This window comes from Fonsecaea monophora, assembly GCF_001642475.1.
Source record: "Fonsecaea monophora strain CBS 269.37 chromosome Unknown Scaff59, whole genome shotgun sequence".
Lineage (NCBI taxonomy): Eukaryota > Fungi > Ascomycota > Eurotiomycetes > Chaetothyriales > Herpotrichiellaceae > Fonsecaea > Fonsecaea monophora.
The window spans coordinates 140,553-163,423 of NW_019173990.1; the positions used below are offsets into that span (position 1 = coordinate 140,553).

The 22,871-nt window shown below is 51.0% G+C and overlaps 3 protein-coding genes across 3 annotated transcripts; 1 reads left to right on the plus strand and 2 right to left on the minus strand.

The window, feature by feature from the left end:
* Positions 1-879: 879 nt before the first annotated feature.
* AYO21_07578 (hypothetical protein) lies at positions 880-4,717 on the minus strand (the record flags this gene model as incomplete). Its single annotated transcript, XM_022657532.1, has 6 exons — positions 880-2,992; positions 3,051-3,665; positions 3,728-3,734; positions 3,830-4,000; positions 4,055-4,227; positions 4,296-4,717. 6 exons carry the CDS (start codon positions 4,715-4,717, stop codon positions 880-882), a joined length of 3,501 nt encoding a protein of 1,166 aa, XP_022510197.1.
* Positions 4,718-5,741: 1,024 nt separating this feature from the next.
* AYO21_07579 (hypothetical protein) lies at positions 5,742-11,101 on the minus strand (the record flags this gene model as incomplete). The annotated part of the gene is made up of 2 exons (XM_022657533.1): positions 5,742-7,143; positions 7,200-11,101. The coding sequence occupies 2 exons, from the start codon at positions 11,099-11,101 to the stop codon at positions 5,742-5,744; spliced, it is 5,304 nt and encodes a 1,767-aa protein (XP_022510198.1).
* Positions 11,102-13,851: 2,750 nt separating this feature from the next.
* On the plus strand, positions 13,852-22,505 carry AYO21_07580 (hypothetical protein; the record flags this gene model as incomplete). The annotated part of the gene is made up of 7 exons (XM_022657534.1): positions 13,852-13,931; positions 13,985-19,308; positions 20,322-20,632; positions 20,692-20,997; positions 21,039-21,454; positions 21,507-21,810; positions 21,918-22,505. 7 exons carry the CDS (start codon positions 13,852-13,854, stop codon positions 22,503-22,505), a joined length of 7,329 nt encoding a protein of 2,442 aa, XP_022510199.1.
* Positions 22,506-22,871: the final 366 nt, after the last annotated feature.

The following is a 22,871-nucleotide window of genomic DNA, read 5'->3' on the forward strand; positions in this document are numbered from 1 at the left end:
ACTGGGTGTGAGAGTCGTGAGAGTTGTGTTGAGAGACAGAAGCTGTACGGGTCGTGCGGGTCGAGCGAGTTGTGCCGAACGTGAAAGATCCCCGTCCCCTGCCCTTCCCTTCCTCTTCCCTAGACAATACAAAAAGGTAGATAAGATATATATTTCTGGACGGGGTAGCCGGTAGAGTGGGAGTGGGAGTTGGATTAGGTAGATGGATGGATGGATGGGTAGAAGAGCACCTCCTCTCCTCTCTCTCTCTCTCTCTCTCTCTCTCTCTCTCTCTCTCTCTCTCTCTCTCTGGGTGCTTTTGCCCCCCTCGAGTGTGCCTGTTTTGAGCGCCTCGTGCCTGCGCAGCTCTTGCGTCTCGAGTGTCGTCATACACCAAGCAAGACGCACGACCTGTTTTGAGTGAGGTGCGAGAAAATACGAGGTACGAGGAGGTACAAATACCACTACTGTGTACCTACCTATGTACCCACCTACCCACACATGTACTCGTACCCGTATTCGAACCCGTACTCGTACTCGTCGCAGGCCTGAACTTGTAGCAATCAAGTATGTAAGTAGCCAATCATATGCGCTGGCTTCACGTGTTTCAGCCAATCAAGATCAGCGGGTCTTGGGGGGATATTTCCCAAATAGGAAATCAATGGAAATATTAAGGAAAGAGGGAAGAGGGAAGAGGAATAGTTATGCTTGATGCTTGATGCTCAATGCTCAATGCTCAATGCTCAATGCTCAATGCTCAATGCTTAATTTGATCTTCCTCTTCTTGTTGGTCATAATTCAAATTAACTAACCAACCATCCTCCATATCCGTCCGCTCGACTCGTAGTGATATGCCCTACCTACCCCTTTACTCCAAAACGGCGACGCCAACTCTGACTCTCAGTCTGACACTGCGTCTCTCTCTGTCGCTCCGCGCTCGACCAATACCTTGATTGATTCTTCCTTTCCCCACTCCTTCGCCAAATCCAGCGCTGTGCGGTCATTTTCATTTGTCGCATTCATGTCTGCGCCATATTCAATCAACAGCTCCACGATATCCGCACGGTCATCCACCAACGCACACTGCAGTGCGGTGCTGGGCTCTTCTCTTCCGTGATGACCGGGAGGCCACAAATAATCCGTCCACGCGTTGACATCCGCACCGTGTTTGAGCAACAACTGAACCATTTGGACAGCTCCTCTCGCGCAGGCCGTCTGCAGAGCAGTGCCCTTTCTTCCAGCCGGAGCGTTGACATCTGCCCCCTGTTCGAGCAATAGCTGCACAGTCTCAACCTGATCTCGTGCCGAGGCTTCCTGTAGAGCAGTACCGACCTGATATCTACCCGGCGCATTAATATCGGCCCCTTTATCAAGGAGTAGTCGAATAACTTCAAGAAGTCCATATGCCGAGGCTGCCTGTAGAGCAGTACCGACGTTAATTCCACCCGGAGCATTAATATCGGCCCCTTTATCAAGGAGTAGTCGAACAATTTTAAGATTCCCACATGCCGAGGCTGCCTGTAGAGCAGTACCGACGTTAATTCCACCCGGAGCGTTAATATCGGCCCCTTTATCAAGGAGTAGTCGAACAACTTCAAGGTGTCCATATGCCGAGGCTGCCTGTAGAGCAGTACCGACCTGATATCTACCCGGAGCATTAATATCGGCCCCTTTATCAAGGAGTAATTGGACAATTCCGAGAAAACCCTTTGCTGAGGCTAAATCTAGAGCTGTGCGCTCTCCTCCCCAGCCTCTAGCCGTCCGAGCACTGACGTTAGCACCGTGGGTAAGCAGCAGCTGCACGATTTCGACACTATGTAATGTGGACGGGCCTAGTCGCTCCAAGGCCGCCAGCAGGACACTACCATTGCCATGTGTGGTGGCAGCATTCACATCGGCCCCGTGATCGATAAGCAGCTGGCAGATACTCAGATGTTGGTTAGCTACGCCACATTCCAATGGCGTGCCATAATCTTTAGCCCATCGATTGGCATCTGCTCCGGATTCAAGCAGAATCTGAGCAATCTCATAGTGACCCCTCTTCGCAGCAGCATGAAGTGCACTACCATATCCTGGAGTTTGCTGGTTGACATCTGCTCCGGATTTAAGCAGAATCTGAGCAATCTCATAGTGACCCTTCTCCGCAGCAATATGAAGTGCACTAACATACCCTGGAATTTGCTGGTTGACGTCAGCTCCGCTCTTGATCAGGCGGCGGGTGGCGTGCTTTAAGCCTAGCAGCGACGAGTAGAACAGCGGGAAGTACGCTGTCGGCCGGGGGGGTGCGAAAAATCTGAAAATGTCTTCCTTTATAGAATCTCGAGGATCAAAAATCTGGAGCCATCTCAAAAAGCAACGAGGAGAAGTTTCGCCGAGGAACCGGTATGCACTGTCCGAAATTTTCGAAAGTCCGCCGGTTACCTTTTCAACCTCGCAGACATGTTTGTGCCAGTACTGCGCTGCGTATTCGGTCACTGGCCTTGCGTCGGCATCCTTATTTGATTGTGAAGGCTGGTCCAACTGAAGGAGAACCGAAATGGAGCATTCGCCAATATAGTTGTGAGCCTCGGTGGCAGAAACAGAGAAGTAGGCCGATCGTCCAGATGTCAAGTATTCAAGGACGGAGAAATGGGCGAACCTGACCACTTCAACCTCCAAATAACCCCTCCGGGTAAAGTGTTTCTCCGTTTGTTTCTCCGTCGACAGTGTAACGAGACTGCGACAAATGCGCAAAACTTCTGAGAGGTTGCATAATTCATCCGGGTCACTCGGGTCATCTCCAGGTCTCAGAACCGCAGCGTCTGCGACCTCCTCCAGTGTCAAAGGGCGTTTCGAGTATACAAGCCACTGAAGAATGGATCGAGCATCGACCTTGTTTGTTCTTGGAATTGCGTTCAGTATCCGCTCATATGTCTCGTCGAGAGTCTCCGGTAACTCGGTCAGTGCTTGTCTAATGGAGCTGACGTTTGTGCATTCCCCCAGCATGTCAAGCTGGCAGACAACCCAACGAAACCTGTTGATAATTAGTCGAAGCATTTTCCGGATGCGGAAATCATGGAACTCGAACGAACATTCCCTTAGCCCCCTCTGTGAGCCTCGTCTCTATGCTAGCTCTGATATCGATCTTGTCCCGCCATCTGCTAAGTGGACCTTCCTCCAGAGAGGATTGTATGTACCTTTGGATGTCACCGTCGACCGCAGAGCCCTGGATGGAGAGACCCCCATTTGCCAGATTTCCTAGAGCCGCATCGATATCCCACTCTTTTCGGCTTGTTGTCAGGATGTGGAGGTTCTGGAAACGACCATCGACCATTAAGGTGATCCATTTGAGCAATTTTTTCCTTTGTGCGTTGTTTGTATTCTCTGGAAATTCGTCGAGCGCATCCAGTATGATATAAACATCTGTGGCCAGGTGATAAATAACAGCGTCCAAGGCAGACGTTAGCTCCTCATGGGTAGGGTTTGATCCGGTCCCGCGGTGCCGAGTGCATATTGCTTGGACTGGATCCGGCAGTGTGGGCTCGTTGGCACAGAGTTGTCTGAGCAGCGACCGGAGTAGAGCGGACATGGACAGATCCTCCTTGTGAGAATCATTTTGGAAATCCTGAAAGTTGAAGTAAAAATAGGCTAACTTTCCAGCTGTGCCGTCAGAACACAATTCTTTAACAGCCTCGATGATCGTTGAGCTGTTGATTCAAGTTAGCAGAGGATGTAAAATCCCATAAAGTCTTCGACAAGGCGTGTGTACCAGAGAACTGTTTTGCCACAACCAGCTAGATGACCCCAAAAATAAGCGCTGCAGTCCAGTCAAAGAAGGAGGCACCCGGAGGGTATTGGGCTAGATGCTTACGAATTCCGTGCAGCCATAGCAAGCCCGGCGATTTGATCCAGCCGCTAAAATCGTCTGACTCCAGAAACCAGAGACCAGTCTCTGGCTCTCTCTGAGCCATAGCCCGGTTATGATTAGATGATGGATTAGTTGAGCCGCCGATCCATTCCAGCAATTTCTGTCGTTCATCGGCTAAGAACATTAGCTTCTCCCAAGATCATATTGAAACGAAGAAGGAATGTATACCCATGTGACGCTGATGAAGTTGGCTCATCTGACTGTCGTGCAAACTCCCTTTTTTGTCAAGATCGGTCTGAATCTTCTTGACAAGCTCCACGATTTCCGTGACGTTTTTCGAAGTGTTTAGCTGCGTTTCACGATTTACCAGAACCTCATCCAGGGTTTTAGAGAGGACATCACTAAGGCAACGATGGCCCTTTGCATTAGCCCACTACAGTTCCATCATGGGTTCGAGATGAAGACTTACCATCCTTCTATTGTCAACGAGAATTGGAATATCTGGATGCAGCGCCGGATTGTGGCGATAGTATCCATCTTCCCATCACGTTGGAGACACCAGATTAACTTTCGGTACCATTTCTTCTCCGAGCTTTCTTTCGGGAGCTTCTGTACAATTGTTGAAAGCGAATTGAGTGTTGCGTGGCAGGTTTGGATCGAAGTAAACAAGGCTGAAGTGTCTTTGAACCGTGGGGGTGGTCCGTTCTCACCATCGAGGAATTGGTCAAGCTGCTTCAGTACTTCACAGAGTGAACAAAGCTCTTGTCTGAGCTCGAGTGATTCTGGCTCAGCCTTCTTGACCGATCTTATGTACTTGGAGAGGATCTCGGTGACGTCGATGGTAAGGCTGAGCAGACCTGCAACGCTGGCTGTTAAACTTAGCGGGTCCATGGTCTCATTCAATTCGCAGATGAGGAAGAAACCTGGACATTACTGGAAGCGCTTCAAGTGCACAGGACTCAAATTTTGGTTATCTGGAAAGTGAGGCCAGCGAAGAACAAAAGAAGAGAGCTGAAAACCATCCAAACCTCTTTTTGCGACAACGGGCGGCTCAAGTCGGCGCTTGCTTTGCCAATCAGCCGCGGCCACGTTGGGGCGCAAGGCAACACGAAGTGGTAGGTCCTTCGCGAATGAATGAAGGTGGAAGAATCAGGTTGCCAGGGGCCTGACTGGATTCGCAAAGTGCCGCCAGCTCTTTCCCCAATGTACCGAGTACACGAGGTATCCATCATTGCAAGTCTCAATATGCATGAACATCAAAGGATGGATGGCCTTTTTGCTCGTGGCATAAATAAAGAATGACAATAATCACCTCTAAATAATTGAGATGAACAAAAAGGCGATTGGCAGTCAAGCAAAAGCGGCTCGGGATCACGTGCCACAGGAATGCCTGGGCTAGTCGATGTTTTGTCACGTGGCCGATTAAAGCAGCCTTGTCCCCTTTCCTGATTGAAACGCTAAGGAATAAAGCACAGTTCCAGGCACCTATATATACATCGCATAGAGGTGTATGGTATATAGCATTAACGGACTGGCGTCCTTGTAGTATGATAAAAAGTCGCCCGAGTCTCCTCTGTCCTCCCTCTCACACACATCTACCTATAGTTCCTCCATACCTCCCATATTGGTGTGCCACACGCCCATTGCCGCGCGACGCCAATAGCACCCACCCCATGCCATTTTTTTTACCCCAGGAAAGTTTTGCCAGTATCGTCATCATCTCATCCCAAGATACAACAAATGCACATAGCACAAAAGACCCGTTGTATCCAATTGTTTGTTCCTTGCCCTAGCTTCGATCTAGGGCAGTGTCGTTGATGGCCAAATTCTTCTATGAAATCCTCGCTTCACCAAAATTGATAGACGCCAATGACCCAATGGACTCAATCCGTGTGTTGATAGGTATCCGCTCAAATTACATGTTGGCCAATTCTCCATCAATCGCTTTGTCAAGGAAGGTGCGCCTCTCTCCGGCGGGTACCTCGCACTGCAGCCTCTGCTCCACCAGCGCCCTGACTTGCTTCTTGGTGACTTTGTCGAGATCTACCTCAGCCAGCACCGCGCGAATCGCCTCGACAATGTCATGGTCACTGGGTCCCGCCGAAGGAACGGTGCGGAAGTCCATCACCGTTGATGCTGGTCGGCTGCCTGTCATACCCACGCCCAACAGACTGGGTCTGCTGACCGAGTGTTGCATGCCACCCTGGAGGTACGGGCTGCGGCTCCGCGGGTTATCCTGGTATGGCACAGGGGAAGGAGACTTCAACCGCATCTGGCTGCCCAAACTCATCATGCTCATGTTCCGTCCATGCAGGCTGAGGGGTTGGTCCTTGAACTGTGTAAGGCCAGTCATGGTGCTGGTGCGGTTATTGTGCATTGCCGTGAACGGTGTCGACGATCGAGGCGGTGCCATATATGGCCCTGATTGCTGGGGGAAGCCTGCCAGGATCGTGCTAGCTGGTTTGACAGACGAGTAGCTTGACTGCATGTCGTCCATCTCCATCATTGCGGCGTCATCGTGGTAGCCATACTCAAAACCCTTCTCCGGGTAAGTGCCAGAGTTTCCACGACGACCTGGCAGGTTGTTGGCAGCGGCATAGTCGTCCCACCTTTGAAGAGGAATCGACCGGGGATCGAAGCCTTCATCCTGAATAGCAACGACCTTCTTGTCACCCTTCTCTCCAATCACGATTCTCGTGTTACCCCATGAAAAGTTGTCTTGATTCCAGAACGAGTAGATTGGTAGGACGAAGCTGTAAATAGGATAAGCGCATATGTAGATGAGCATCCATCCCACGTGTTGCCATTGTCGTTTGATGATGAAGATGATTGCTTGTAAACCGTACACAGCAGCAATGATCACAATTGAGATCAGGGGAAATTGGCCGGTATGCGATGCGACTCGATAAATCAAGTATCCGAGATACGTGCAGGTTGCAGGAAGGATCAATGTGCCGAACAAATCAATGAAGACGACAAATCTCATCGAGAAGCAGCAGAAACCACAAAGATCTTTCAAGAAGACGAGTTCGGCAAGGTTGTGAATGGTCGAGTTGATCCACCGTCTTCTCTGCGACAATAAGACGGACCAAGATTCTGGTGCGGCAGTGAGGGCGTAAGCGTCCGGGACAAACTTGTAGGACATGGACGGGAAATGCTTGGTCATCAACGTCGTGAGATATCGATCCTCGCCCAAGGACAACAGGTTCTTTTTGTGGAGAGTATCAACATCGCAGTCTGCATACTCCTGGATGACTTTGTCCGAGATGATGAGAGGCCGTCCCTTGTCAGCGGTTCTAAGGCGATACATGCAGAAACTGGTAAACAGAGGTTAGCGATGGCGAGCGAAGGTGAAAAAGGCAGAACAACATACCATCCAGGTAAACAAGTGACGCTGCCGAACAAAGACTCGAAAGCTTTGGCAAGATGATGTGAGATATAGTATTCGTAGACTTGGATCATAGTCCACAAGCTCCTTTCTTCGTTCTCCAGGCTTGTCTCACCACAGATGCCTGCAATTTTAGCATCGTTGGCACATGCGGCAACCAGGCGATTAAGTGAATCTTCCTTGACCATAGTATCTGCATCAACCATGAGAAGATACTCGTACAGCTCAGGGTCGACACCGATGACGTTGTTGATCTGATGGAAAATCTCCAATTCCAGAGGAGACATGGGTGACCTGTGGTGGACACGGTTCAGGAATTGCATCAATAAGATTTGTGAGTCTCGTTTTCCACGGTTTCCAGGCTTGGACTTTGTTTGCTCCGATTCCTTGCCGACCTTGACGATGACGATATATGGAACAACGTTGCCCTCATATTCGTAAAGCCCCGAGTACACTTTGCCGTAGTTGAGTTGCTCATTGCCATTGCCGACAGAGCGGAAGGGTAAAGCAGGTGGATCGATCTTCGGATCAACTCCAAGAACATCCAGCACAATCTTGGGTGTAGGCCTGTCGTTGCCACCGCCCACGATCATCCCATCGCAAATGACACAGATTAGCTTTCTCTTATTGTCATACTGAAGGGCAGTAAGAGAATCAAGGGATTTTCTCAGGTGATCTTCACCCTCAGTATAGGCAGGGACTTGACATATGACAAATTTATCCTGCGCAGCTGGTCGGCGCTTCGACCCAAGTTGGAGCGCCGCCAAAAATTTGATCAAAATGACAGCACACAAGATCAGGGTAAAAGCCAGAAGCAGGTAGTTGTTGACTTGGCACTTTGGAGTATCGCGGAAGTCAACCTTGCCAACATAGAACGCATTGTTCATACAATTCAGACTGTTTGCGAAGGCAGCATCCGTTCCCCATTGGCTCGTAATATCCTCGCCCGGGTTGCCGCTGATCAGGTCTGTCACCTCCTCCGGGAAAAACTTGTATGTGACAAAGTCGTTCATGACATTCAAGGTGTAGAAATAGTCGGTGAGATCGTATATGTTCTGGTGGATGACTACCCACTGCCTCTGGTCGGTCTCAGCTTGTTTCTTGATACTGCCCTTTGTAACGACCAGGTCTCCTTTGAAATAGTCCTTGATTTTGGGAAGGAAGGTGTCACTGTACCAATCCCAGCTATACAATGCTGATTGTTGATCTGGCTGATAACGATGACCGGAGGTGTGGACAGCATTCGGGTACAGAACGGCGTTGGTGTCATTGTGTTGCAGTTGGACACTCTCGTCGACATTCAAACCCGGACAAGCTCGACTCAGTGGTGGTGGGAAATATGCATCCAGGTTCATGCCCGCCAATGGAAGCATATTCTGCGCGTTGGTTTTGATAGCGGTGTCGCTGTGTTGGATTGGATAGAACTTCGTGATATCGTAAACTTTGCCCCGAATGCTGACATAAAAGTCATTCGTACCTGTATGGAAACCGACCTCTTTTGCATTCCAGGCCTTGTCAAAGTTGGGGCAGAGAAGCCTTCCAAACTCGATAATGTAGAAAACGATGAGGCCGTTCAGCAGGAAAATAAGGAACACCAACACCACTTTCTCTCGCCAGGCCATGCGCACATCAGGACGTTTCATGCGACCGATATATCGCAAGGCGATGGAGGGTATCCACCAAGTTAGCGCCCAGACGAGAGATACCCAAGCCTGTCTTCCAGCAGACGTCTTTTTAGACTCCACGTTCCGAGGATCAGCGAGCTCTGGATCCATGCCACCGACATATTGCCCGAGGTCTGGATCATAGACTGCGTCCTTGTGATCGTCGCCTTTTGGTCCAAGGCCGTAGTCGCCGCCAACTGTGTGCATTGTGCGTGCCATTGTCGGCGCAACTGATTTGGCTCGCTCTGTTGCGGCTTGGGCAAGCAAATTCTCCCGACTATCTTGAATGCTCATATTATCGCCCATCGGCGGGAAGAAGCCACTGCCGTTGTGAGGAGTATTGGCCGAGTAATTTGTTGCAAAGGGGTTGAGCGGCTGGCCGAAGGTAGGGTCATCAGAGAAGCCACCTTCGATAGGTTTCATGTCGAGCATTGACTCAGCCTCCCACCAGGCACTTTCACGCATCCAGATCCGTTCGCGCCCGATGATGACTTCTCCATTTGTCCAGCCTCTTTCTAGCAAGAAGCTTTCTACCCCATCTTTGCCGTCTTTGCAGCCGAGTCGGGAGTACCTTGTCACGAACTCTTCAACATCGAAATCAGCGGTAAAGTCGAGCCGCCGATTGCGGTGATTTGCCCATTCCGGAAGTCTCCATGCTCGTAATTGTCTTGATACCGCTCCTGCAGACCACGCGGAAGTGGTCGAGGTCAGAGCAGCCAAAGCACTTGGCATATCATCAGTAGGGTGGATAGAGAGCTGATACCATGCTCGACTGCTAGCGAGAGTAGCTCCCAGATCAAAGCGGCCTTTCCGGCCAAAATTCAGACCTTCACCATCGACTGGGTAGAGCAACGTGCGAAGAAATCCTCCAGCCTCCGCCTCAGCACCGATTTTCTCGAGGATGCCTTCTCGTCGATCCCGGTCGTGCTCTCTCTCCCGACTAAGCGGTCCTCCTTTGATACCCAGGTCAGCTTCGACCTCCGCAATTGCAGAGTTCATTTCCTTGAGAACAGAGTGGCCAGCAGAAACAACCTCAACCCCATCGTCCTTCATTTCGGCGTTTATACCTTGGGTGTCATCAAAGACATTTCGTAGAGCCACAGCCTTTCCGAGTGGCTCGCCAGGGATTTCGATAACTGTGAGGCTGACTTCATCACCTGCTTGGGTACTCGAATCAGGTGTCAGGGCACCGGAGCGTAATTCGGCAGCGATGGCATCGTTGGCCTTGCCAAGCACCCAGTCCACCAGAGCCTCGTACATGCCCGCAATCAATACTTCACGATCATCCGTGGAGCATTTCTTAACAAGCACTTCGGGCTCCAGTCCAATCAAACCGCCAACATCCTCGCATATATCTTCGAGGACGTCGGCATCAACCAGGAATCCGGTTGTTTGGCCCAGTTTCAGCAACCCAGCAAGACATGACAACAGTCCTCGGAAGGACGAGCCTTTAATACCAATCGATTTCAAAGCTGAACGGAAGTCTTCAGCGGCAGCGGCGTCATCGGCTGTTGGAAGGTATTTAGGCGGATCGTAGTAACCAGATCTGTTTAACAGGGTGTATTTGGATGGATGTTGCAATCCTAGGAACTCCCGCTCAGCTGGAGTAGATGCCGACGTCAGAAGGTAGTAGAAGACGTCAAAAGCACGATGACCGGGCTCGGATGGGATCTTCAGCAGCCCCCTTTCCACATCAATACCCGAGCCAGACAATGCGAGCGTGAAGCCAGTCACCGTTCCGCCAAGAGTGACGGTATATTTGGCAGCAAGAGAGGAATGTCTGTACGTGGTCGGGTTGAGAGGCGTGACACAAGAGAGGAATGGACGCAAGGCCGAGAGAGCAGTGTATGCAATCTCTGGAGTGGGTAGAGGAATGACCTGCAGAAATGCTTGCAAGAGCGAGGGTGTCGAGGGATGCAGGGATCCCAGAATGATACATCCATCTTCGGCTCTTCGTCTGGCATGTTCCCAAGCTCTTAAAGCAATATCTGCATCGACAGTACCACCTACCCGTCCTTGGGCATCAGGATTGATCGCACTGAGCCATGTGTTGACCGAAATGCTCGTGCTCGAGTCGAGTTGGTAAGTTTGGCCGGAGGCATAGATCGTGTGTAGGGAGTTGAGAAGAGTAGTAGTCGAGACTTGGGTAGGCTGTTGAGCCGCTGTTCGGGCAGCACCAACCTGCGAAGAGTTGTTCGAGTACGTCGAGTACCGGTTCGCCATGTTGAGGCGAAATTGGGCCCCTGTCGAGCAAAGGGGTCGACCGGCGCTCTGTCAACCACTCGCAGTATTGATTAAGATACAGAATGACACTGCAATTATGTTCAAGGCCTCCTCTTGCAAATTTGTAGCGTCAATCAAGGCGGTTGAACCAGGCTGAGATCGTGGGCGGTTCAGGGAAGGGATGGAATAGGAGCGAGTCGTGTCAAATCGTCAATGCAGCATTTCAGAACGTAAAAAGGGGAGGGTAAAAAGATCCCAAAGCGATGGACTGGCAAATGATGGCTAGATCTGCTGCAAATAGATTGTACAATGTAAAACGAGAGTAATGTTTGTAAGTCGTTAACGAAGGTGCAGAGGATGAGCGAAGGGGAGCGGGAGCAGGAGGTTGTCGACAAGGCCAACATGGGCCCCGAACACGGCGGAGTGCATCCAAACGTTGTTTTTCCAGGTTAAGGGACTGTGTATTGATCGTTACCCATACCACAGCCTGACGACAGAATATTGACCCATGCCCAGCTCCTCCTCGATCCGCAGCCACGGTCACGCCGGGTCAAGAATAGCAGCCAATCTGTGGCGCCACCTGGGTCTGGGCACCCATTTTTGCGTACTTGAGCCCCGGACATTTGCTGGGCGTTATACTGCTCTAGGCCTAAGCCACTCGGGTCGCTGCAGGGGAGCCCGGGAGGTTAAACAGCCTGTCAATCTTGTCCAGGCCAATCACACCAACGGTCAATGTGCTCCATGGCAACGGACGCGGAAAAGTCAACAAAGCCACCTGTCAAGCCCGCGTCAAGAATGAAAACCACTTTACGTACGACGCAATAATGAGTCTCCCAGCAAGGTGTTGATGACGGTGTCCCATGTCAAATTTAGTGATGAGACACGGTCATGGATTTAGGACTCGTACGAATACTCGTACCAAGTGAAATGTTTCAATGAAAGAGCAGAAAAAATCCATTTCGCTTGTCCTAGTTTCAGTTTGTTCCCACTCGTTGCCCAATGTTTGGTGGTCGGGTTGCACACGGAATTATTTTGCCTCAAACCAGCGCAGGGCCCAAGCGACGGCGCGGTCACGTGATGGAGATTCGGTCAGCATGTGGCACGCTTCTGCACCGTCTCGCCCACCTGCAGAATGCATGCTGCATGTCCACTCGCATTTGTCTCAGTTGGTCTTACCGGCGACCGGGCTGCATGTGTGTGTGTGTCCGTGGTCAGCCTCCAAACCATTACGATTCCGAAGATGGGGTCGTGCGCTTATCAATAGCGGCAAAGGATGAGCTTTCGGATAATCCTGTTTGCTTCTGGTGTTGCCTCAGGATGGGTAAATTTGTGTGGAGAGGAAGGAGGAAAAAAGGAGTGCGCTGCCCACAGCAAAAGAACCACTTTAAAAAATTTTGAAATATAAGTAATGGTAACCCCTTTTCTTGTCCTGGTGCTTCTGGCCTCGAATTGGGGTGTCTGTAGACGACTATCCAGGTACATACGTACGAGTAAAGAACATCAAGTGCGTTCCTCGTATGTTGCGTTACGTCGGAGATCCAAGCACCCAGTGCCGATCCCAAATAGCATGCATGCGGTGCCTGTTCTGCTGGCCGCATACTGGGCGCATGTACCTGGTACGGACGATGCATTCCAGCTCTGTTATTATTGGATAGCGAGGGATGTATTTGCTTCGTAAAGGACAATCCCCCAACCTCCTCCCCGTATGACTGCTAGACTCCAATACTCTTTTCGCTCGCCGCGCAGCAACTCCGACTGATGGCTGTGACCCGTCCCGGCCTCGAAAGACTCCGTAGAGGAAAGCTCGAAGGTGGCCTTGGAGGTAACTAGAAGGCTAGATAGGGTGTGCATGACAATAAGGTCAGATTTCAGGCGAGGTGAACAACTCACAAGACCGTCATCACTACCCTATACTTGGGGCGCGGAGTTTTATAGTAGAAACTCTCACCTGTCAGCATCATTGGACAGTACAGCCTGAGTCAACACCCACTGCTGGAGAGGGAAACGTGTGCGGCGCAGTGTACGCTTCACTGCCGGGTTGGTGAGATCTCAGACACTGAAAAAGCCTAAACCGCTACCATGCCGGGGTGTGAAAATGACCTGTTGAGTGTTTTGTTTGTAATGACGATTACAAACTCCGCCCATCTTCTTTATCCACCAGAAACCACAGTCCTGGTCTCAAACCCCCCCTTGCGCGAAGCCAATTCTGTTGCTTTTGCTGTTCGATCATCTCAACATACTTCACATTGATTTCATGTATGTTGGTTCTTTCACTCACAATCTTTGATACGACTTGACGAACTCTCGCTATTATTCTCTCGCTCTGCATATTGATTACACCGGCACATATTGACGCTCGTTGCCCCCTTACGATCACAGTTGCGAACTCGCAAACCCTCTCTCTTCCAACTCAACAACTGCCCGAAGACGCAAACTTCGTTCGATGAATTGAGAGCTTCAGTGATCAGTACGGCGGTGAGCCGACTCGTGGCTCGTCTGTTGACATATTGTGACGCGTTCAATACATCTCAATCAGAATGGCTGCTCGTGGCAATGTTCCTGCCCACTTGCAGGCTTCATTGCCTGCACTCCCTCCTCATTTACAATCAGATACCCATCTGACGGCCCACCTGGCAAGCCGATTCCATGTCTCTCTCCCAACGGCGAAATTATCCTCGCAAGCGTTGATATGCCTCAATACATATACCTCATCAACTAGGGGACCAAATGGTGAAAAGGAAGGAAGTGCCATGGGCGAGGCTGAGGATCTCGCCCGTAGGGCATGGGCAAGACTGGGAAATAGAGCAGAAGATCAGGCTATTGTGTTCTTGTATGTCTGCTGAATATCAACATGGTTTTGCTATCCTGCTAATTGTGCGACAGCGGAGAATCAGGGTCGGGCAAAACGACAGTCAGGTCACACCTACTTTCCTCCTTCCTTTCTTTCTCGTCCACGCCACTATCCTCCAGGTTGTCCCTCGCCGCCTTCGTCTTCGACACCTTGACTACAACCAAAACTACCACTACCCAAACAGCATCAAAGGCTGGGTTGTATTACGAACTCCAATATGACGCATCGTCATCGATTCCCACTCTCATTGGGGGCAAGTTGTTAGACCATCGCTTGGAAAGGAGTCGAATCTCACATGTACCGACTGGCGAAAGAAGCTTTCATGTGCTCTACTATCTTTTGGCTGGAACAAGTGCGGCAGAAAAGTCTCATCTCGGCCTCAATGGTCACACAAATATCACCACGTCAGGCACAGGCCTGACAAGGTCTGCCTCCGTGGCACAGAAACGATGGAGATATCTGGGCCACCCAACGCAAATGAAGGTGGGCATAAATGACGCGGAAGGTTTCCAACATTTCAAAACGGCTTTGCGAAAGCTGGAATTCCCTAGAGCCGAAATCGCCGAAATCTGTCAAGTCCTTGCTGCCATTCTGCACATTGGCCAACTCGAATTTGGCACCGGCCAGGCGACATTGACCGCGGCTGAAGAAAGTGGTGGATACTCTCATGAAGGTGGCGAGACAGTCACGGTGGTCAAGAATACTGACACTTTGGCTCTCGTCGCGGCCTTTCTGGGACTGAGTGTCCAGGATCTGGAAGAAAGCATGAGGCACAAGACAAAGACACTCCACCGAGAGCGTGTCACTGTGATGTTGGATCCAAAGGGCGCTCGCGAGAACGCTGACGAACTCGCAACGACATTATACTCGCTTCTGGTTGCATACATCATCGAAAGCATCAACCAAAGGATCTGTGCCGCAGAAGACTCTGTTGCCAACACTGTTTCCATTGTTGACTTCCCAGGTTTTGCGGACCATTCCTCTACTGGTTCTGTTCTAGACCAGTTGTTGAATAATGCTGCCAATGAGTCACTCTACAACACGTGTCTTCACGGTTTCTTCGAAAAGACGGCCGAGATGCTGGAAAGCGAAGAAGTCAGCGTGCCTGCAACCAGCTATTTCGATAACTCTGACGCTGTCCGAGGTCTGCTCAAGCATGGCAACGGTCTACTTGCCATCCTCGATGATCAGACACGTCGTGGTCGAACGGACACACAGTTTCTGGATAGTATCCGAAAGCGATTTGAGAACAAGAATAAAGCGATCACGGTCAGCCGCGCCACTACAACCTTACCTGGTAGCAACTTCGCCACGACGAATCTTTCGGCATCTTTCACGGTCCGTCACTATGCTGGTGAGGTTGATTATCCAGTCAATCGCTTGGTCGAAGAAAACGGTGACGTGGTGTCGGGTGACCTGATGAACATGGTCAGAGCTACTAAAAGTGATTTTGTGGCTAGCTTGTTCGGTCAAGAAGCCTTGAACACTGTCAGCCACCCGTCAGAGAAGACGGCTATCGTGCAAGCCCAAGTCAGCTCAAAGCCGTTGCGCATGCCCAGTCTCTCCCGGAAGAAGCATGACCAGCTGCGCCGGATGGGCAGTCGCAGAGCAGATCGCTCGCCTGCTCTACAGGAAGACGCTGACTCCACACATACTCCGGAAGAGGCCAGGACCAGAAAAACAAAGGCTTCTGCGACAGGATTGACCCAAGGCGCAGCAGCACAGTTCCTCTCATCTTTGGATAATATTACCAAATCGCTAACCGCACCCAACGTCAACAACTATTTCGTGTTTTGCTTGAAACCAAATGATAGGCGGATCGCCAATCAATTCGACAGCAAATGTGTTCGTCAACAGGTTCAGATGTTTGGGATACCCGAAATCAGCCAACGTCTTCGGACTGCTGATTTCAGTGTGTTCCTCCCTTTCGGTGAATTTCTGGGTCTGACTGACGCTGATACTGGCGTCGTCGGAAGTGATCGCGAGAAGGCGCAGCTTGTTCTGGACAACAAACAGTGGCCCGGGAACGAGGCAAGAATCGGCAATACCGGTGTGTTTCTCAGCGAACGCTGCTGGGCAAGTATTGCCCTCACAGGGTCACAAAGCACCGCCTACTTTGGCGGCGAGGTTCCCGCCATTTCCAGGCCTGATACGCCAAGTGCCAACCCTTTCAACGATTCCAAAGCTCGATTAGTTGCCTCACACGAAGGAACCCCCGGCTCCTTCTATGGTGACGAAACGAAAGGAGGGGGTTACTTCGGCAGTCGAGAACTTGACGCCAAATCTGATGCCGGCGCCTCTGCTTTCAACTCTGGAGATATGTTCCGCAATCTCGAGACAAAAGAAGAACTAGCCGAAAAAGGCAACAGAAAGAAGATGGAAGAAGTCGATGTTGTACCCGTTTCGTCGTCACGTAAAAGGTGGCTGGCGGTGGTCTACTTCCTTACCTGGTACCTCCCAGATTTTGCGATCAAGTGGGGTGGAGGCATGAAACGGAGGGATGTGAGAATCGCTTGGAGGGAGAAGTTCGCCATCAACATCCTCATCTGGCTCAGCTGTCTCTTTGTGGCCTTTTTCATTGTCGTCTTTCCCCAGCTCATCTGTCCAAAGCAAGATGTGTATTCAGCAGCGGAGCTGTCGTCACACGATGGTAAGAACGGTCACAGCGCCTATACGGCTATTCGAGGCGTAGTCCTCGATCTAGGTGCCTTCGCACCTTCTCACTACCCGAATATCATCCCACAAACGTCGCTTGAGAAGTATGCTGGTTTGGACGCAACGGGACTGTTCCCAGTTCAGGTCTCGGCTCTTTGCCAAGGAAAAGACGGCCGAATTGATCCCGCCGTTCAGTTGGATTATACGACAACAAACATCTCTGGTTCTGCCACGGTCATCAGCACCACTGACCCCAATCGCCGGTACCATGACTTCCGCTCTTTCACCAATGACTCACGCCCAGACTGGTTTTTCGAGCAGATGATCATGTTGAAAGCCAACTACAAGAAGGGAAGTATTGGATATACTCCACAATATGTGCGCACCCTTGCCAAAAAGTCACGTTCTATTGCGATATTAAACGACAGGGTCTACGACTTCACCACCTACAACCAAGGTGGGCGCAGCACTAGGGCTCCTGCGGGTCAAACAGTTCCGGCCGGAGTTGATACCAACTTTATGGATGACCTTGTAGTTGAGCTGTTTACACAACGGGCGGGACACGACGTCACGAAATACTGGAACGCTCTTTCCATGGACTCTGCGCTGAGAAGTCGGATGCAGCTCTGTCTTGACAATTTGTTCTTTGTCGGCGTCACGGATACCAGAAACTCGGCGCAATGTCTCTTCGCCCGGTATATCCTCCTAGCTATTTCCATCCTGCTTTGTACTGTGATTGGATTCAAATTTTTGGCTGCACTCCAGTTTGGAGGCAAGAACATACCCGAAAACCTCGACAAGTTTGTCATCTGCCAGGTTCCTGCGTATACGGAAGACGAAGAGTCTCTTCGTCGAGCTATCGACTCAGCAGCGCGGATGCGATACGATGACAAACGCAAACTCCTCATCGTGGTCTGCGACGGAATGATTATCGGTCAAGGAAACGATCGACCAACACCTCGTATTGTGCTTGATATTCTGGGTGTGTCAGAAACAGTCGATCCGGAACCACTGAGCTTCGAATCTCTAGGTGAAGGTATGAAGCAACACAACATGGGCAAGGTATACTCTGGTCTGTACGAAGTGCAAGGACACATTGTTCCCTTCTTAGTTGTTGTCAAGGTCGGCAAACCCTCGGAAGTCTCCAAACCTGGAAATAGAGGGAAACGTGACTCCCAGATGGTTATCATGCGTTTCCTGAACCGCGTTCATTACAACATGCCCATGAGCCCGCTAGAACTGGAGATGCATCATCAGATCAGGAACATCATCGGGGTCAACCCAACGTTCTACGAATTTATGCTCCAGATTGATGCTGACACGGTTGTGGCTCCCGACTCGGCTACTCGCATGGTTTCGGCATTCCTGCGCGACACAAGGCTGATCGCTGTTTGCGGAGAGACCTCACTCTCTAACGCCAAAGCATCTTTCATCACGATGATGCAGGTGTACGAGTACTACATTTCGCACAATCTCACCAAGGCATTCGAGTCGTTGTTTGGTTCCGTCACATGTCTACCGGGTTGTTTCACCATGTATCGAATCCGAGCTGCAGAGACGGGAAAGCCACTTTTTGTGAGCAAGGAAATCATCCAGGACTATTCTGAAATCCGAGTCGACACCCTCCACATGAAAAACCTGTTACATCTTGGTGAGGATCGATACTTGACCACTCTCCTCTTGAAGCATCACTCCAAATACAAGACCAAGTACATCTTCCACGCCCACGCCTGGACCATCGCACCCGACAGTTGGAAAGTGTTCATGTCTCAGCGACGCCGATGGATCAACAGTACTGTCCACAACCTCGTCGAACTGCTGCCACTGCAGCAGTTGTGCGGTTTCTGTTGTTTCAGCATGCGGTTTGTGGTGTTCCTGGATCTGTTATCGACAGTCATCGCCCCTGTGACGGTGGCTTATATTGTCTACCTCATTGTGCTACTCTCTACTTCATCCGACGTTATTCCCTTGACAGCCTTCATCTTATTGGGCGCAATCTATGGTTTGCAAGCCATCATCTTCATCCTTCGCCGCAAATGGGAAATGATCGGGTGGATGATTGTGTACATTCTGGCCATGCCCGTCTTCTCTCTGGGTCTGCCTCTGTACTCGTTCTGGCACATGGACGACTTCAGTTGGGGTAACACGCGTCTTGTGAATGGTGAAAAAGGTAAACAGATCTTGATCTCTGACGAGGGCAAGTTTGACCCCGACTCGATCCCAAAGAAGAAATGGGAAGAGTACCAGGCAGAACTCTGGGATGCGCAAACCCAACGGGACGACGAAAGATCCGAGATCTCGGGCTACAGCTATGGCACCAAGTCGTACCATCCTGCCGCATCCGTCTATGGCGGTGGTCCTGGCTTGTATGAAAGCAGCGCACATCTCATGGCTCCCTCTAGGTCTGTCTCACAGCTCGACATCCACCCACCAACATATGAAAGAGGATACAGCCATTCCAGGATGTCTCTCGCGCCTTCGGACATGATGGGCGGCGGCATGATGGCAGGTGGTCAATCTGTGGCCGACATGGATATGGCCGACTTGACCGGATTGCCCACTGATGACATGATTCTGAATGAAATCAGGGATATACTCAAGACGGCTGACCTCATGACCGTGACGAAGAAGGGTATCAAGCAAGAATTGGAGCGGAGATTTAATGTGAATTTGGACATTAAGCGAGCGTATATTGGAAGTGGTAAGTCGTGCTCCTTGCTCGAACCTTGGGAAGGAAAGCTAACATCTGGCGCAGCAACGGAAGCCATTCTCTCGGGTCAACTGTGATTTATCCGCACAATCTAGCGTCTGTCCTGCTCTAGCGACATGTTTCAATGGCAGATTGCAGGAGTTTAGGATGAGTAAACTAAAATGGGTGGTATCGGTAGACATTTGGTTGGAGGAGAAAGGACTCCATGGCTAGGTATAATCACTGAGGGAGCGAATGAATTGCAGCATTTGTAATCGATAGGGGGACAGAAGGGCATCAAAACAGCGTAGATGGAGGTTGATTTCCAGGAATCTGCCATGTATACCAACATTTTATGCCTTAGGGTGTTAGCCTTCTACGAATTTCGGGACTAGTCTGGAGCAGTAATACCTAGTACGGACGCCCAATCGTGTCCAATCGTGTACCTTGTACATCAGTCGAGAATCGCATCAAGTAGGCCAGAGTGAAGAGGGAGGGTTGATCAGCGGGGCTGAAGAATGGTGGTTGCTCGCTTAATGCAATAGAGGAGCTGAACAAGCTCACCAAGCTTTTCGTTGAAGCTTTTAGAGAGGGAGGCCTTACGAGTTCAAGTCCGGCTTCAGGCGGCTCCAAAGGGCTTAGGCTGGCCCAAAGCCCCTAACGGCCCCTAGAATCCCCGCTTTGGCAGGATGCCGTCATCATGAAATAACCCCCAAGTGCCCCCCTTCAGCCCCCATGGTGTCAATGACGCCCCAATCAAGGCCCAGAATGACCAAGACTGCTGGGCATCGCTCACACGACAAAGGATCGAGTCCAAACTTACAGGCCAATGGCCGGGACGCTTGGTTGTACCTTTCAGGATTCAGGGTTGGCTTGCGTGGCCCTCAGTGATCTGGCCCTGATCCTTCTCTCTTCCCGCGAACCCACCGAGAGCTGCCCTCGAGGGCCACCTGTAACAAGGAATCCATCACATCCCTCGGTTGCGACTCTGTTCAGATTGCGCCACGACATACAGAACTAAAAAGGCAGTCTCAGCGCCTTGGATCTCTGGGGCGCTTCAACCATTCTCCCTCGAGTGACGCCACAGCTTGCTGTCGCGATGATACCCAAGGGGATCTACGACCTCTGCCAGAACCGCGAGTCGATTACTTCGCAATTGGCCCAGGATCCGTCCATTTCCCCTCATGCGGCTGCCAAAAGGCTGTTTGGTGTCGATATCGACGACGAGGTGGTTACCAGAAAATTGGACCTGGGAAAGGAAGAACCAAGTGATCTGGAAGAAGCCCGAAAGTGTGGCCAATGGGGTACATCCAATCCCAGCGATTTGTTTCTGAGGGTGAGACGACCTCTTGACTGCAACGATGCCGCAAAGCCCGACCCTGACTCTGTTGCTAGATCTATCATGATGTCCTGTGCACACTGGAAAAGAATCCTTTGGTGGGCGTGTGCTCGCCATCGCTCCTCGGAAGCAATGGAGTGTGCCCGCTCACAATCATGGCGACGGTTCCCGATATCTGCCGACACATGTCCAACGTGATCGCGAGGGCAGAGCAAGAGGTCTTCCTGGCGACCAACTTTTGGATGTATTCAGAACCTACCCGGCTGATCACCAACGCGCTGAGAGAGCTTTCGAGAAAGGCCGTCCTGACCAATCGCCGGGTCGTCGTCAAGATCATCTACGATCGGGGAAGTGCGAAACAGGTGAGTTGACGTCCTGCCCGCTGGCACACATTCATTGACAGCACGAGCTTGTAAAAAACCACCTCATCGTGCCACCCAGCGAATTTGCAGATCCCAATGGCAAAATCCGAATACCCCATCCTGATGAGCTGCCAAACATAGATATCGAAGTCATGAATTTTCATCGACCAATGTTTGGGACATTCCATGCCAAATACATGGTTGTGGATCGGCGAATTGCGATATTGCAGAGCAACAACATCCAAGATATCGACAACCTGGAGATGATGACGCAACTCGAAGGACCAATTGTTGATTCATTCTATGATGTTGCGCTCATCTCATGGCACAATGCTCTCAAGCCACCGCTACCGCTGTTGAGCCGGCCTGCTGCGGATTGTTCGATTCCCACTTTCACGAGCGACAGTTATGCGACCATGTTCGACGAAAGCGGAAAGTTGGTTCCCGTGTATCAAGCGTAAGTTGGACGCACTGAGAGATGTGCCTGCGTAGCGCTGACCTTGACACAGACCCACGCCAATCCCTGACGGCCACGAGAGCCTTCGAGAGATTGCCGAGCATGGATCGCAGATGGATTTGCCCCAGCACACATCACACGAACCCCACTACGACCCTGACATCAAGTCCGAGGTGCTACGCGCTGTAGCATGTTTGAATCCACGGGAGGGCGAGACACGGATAAACGCGATCACCCGCCTGCTGAACACGACGATTCAACCTGACACGAAAGGGAGCGCAGCGGATATTGAACCAGCTGACACCATGACGCCACTCATTCCGATTCCACGACATGATCCTTTCCCGATGGCCATGGTCTGCCGACAGCCTGGGGAGCGCCCACCAAGCACTGCTTGTACACCCCCCAAAATGCAGCCTTCATGTCTGCCCTCCGTCATGCGGCAAAGTCGGTTTTTATCCAGACCCCAGACTTGAATGCCGAAGCCCTCCTACCCGAGATTGTTGCAGCTTGCCGACGAGGGGTCAAGGTCACCTCCTACTATTGTCTGGGATATAACGATGCGGGAGAACTGCTGCCTATGCAGGGCGGACACAACGAAATGATCGCAAACGGACTGTATCGCGACGTGGGACCCGAACATCGCGATAACCTGGACATCTACGCCTACGTCGCCAAAGACCAAATCCACCCCATCCACAACAAATTCAAGCAGCGGTCATGTCACATCAAGCTGATGATCGTGGACGGCCACATTGGAATTCAGGGTAACGGTAACCAGGACACGCAGAGTTGGTATCACAGCCAGGAAGTCAACGTCATGATCGACAGCCCACTGGTCGTGGGCAAGTGGATGGAAGGAATCCGACAGAATCAAAACACGCACATCTACGGCAAAGTCGAGAACGAAGGACCTGATGCTGGATGTTGGAAGGATCCGAGAACTGGCCAGCAGGCCGAGGGTGCCATTGGTGTCGACCCAGGCAAGTTTGCGTGGGCCAAGGGGGTTGTTGGTGCTGTTCAACGGGTACGAGGAATGGGTGGGTTTTGAGTTGAGCTTGTCGCGAATGTTTTCACGATCGGTATGACGGGGTATTGGCTATTCAAGAGTATGTTGGGGGAATCTGGGTATTTTTGTTGGCGGTGAAGAATATACGAGCGATGGATGGTTTCAAGCACAAGTATCTGTTCCATCTACCTACCCTATAAGCCTCTGATTTGGACATGATATACATACGAGCAGCTCTTTGCGCCATTTCATGACAATTCAATCTATCTCCTTCTCTACTTCTAAGATCTCAGACTCTCTGTCCCCGCTCCTCCACTTGCACCATTGTAACGGAGCACCCGTCTGTTATTGTCGTCGTTACTGTTATTGTTTGGTTCTTCTTCTTCCCGTCAACGCACTCAGCAGCAG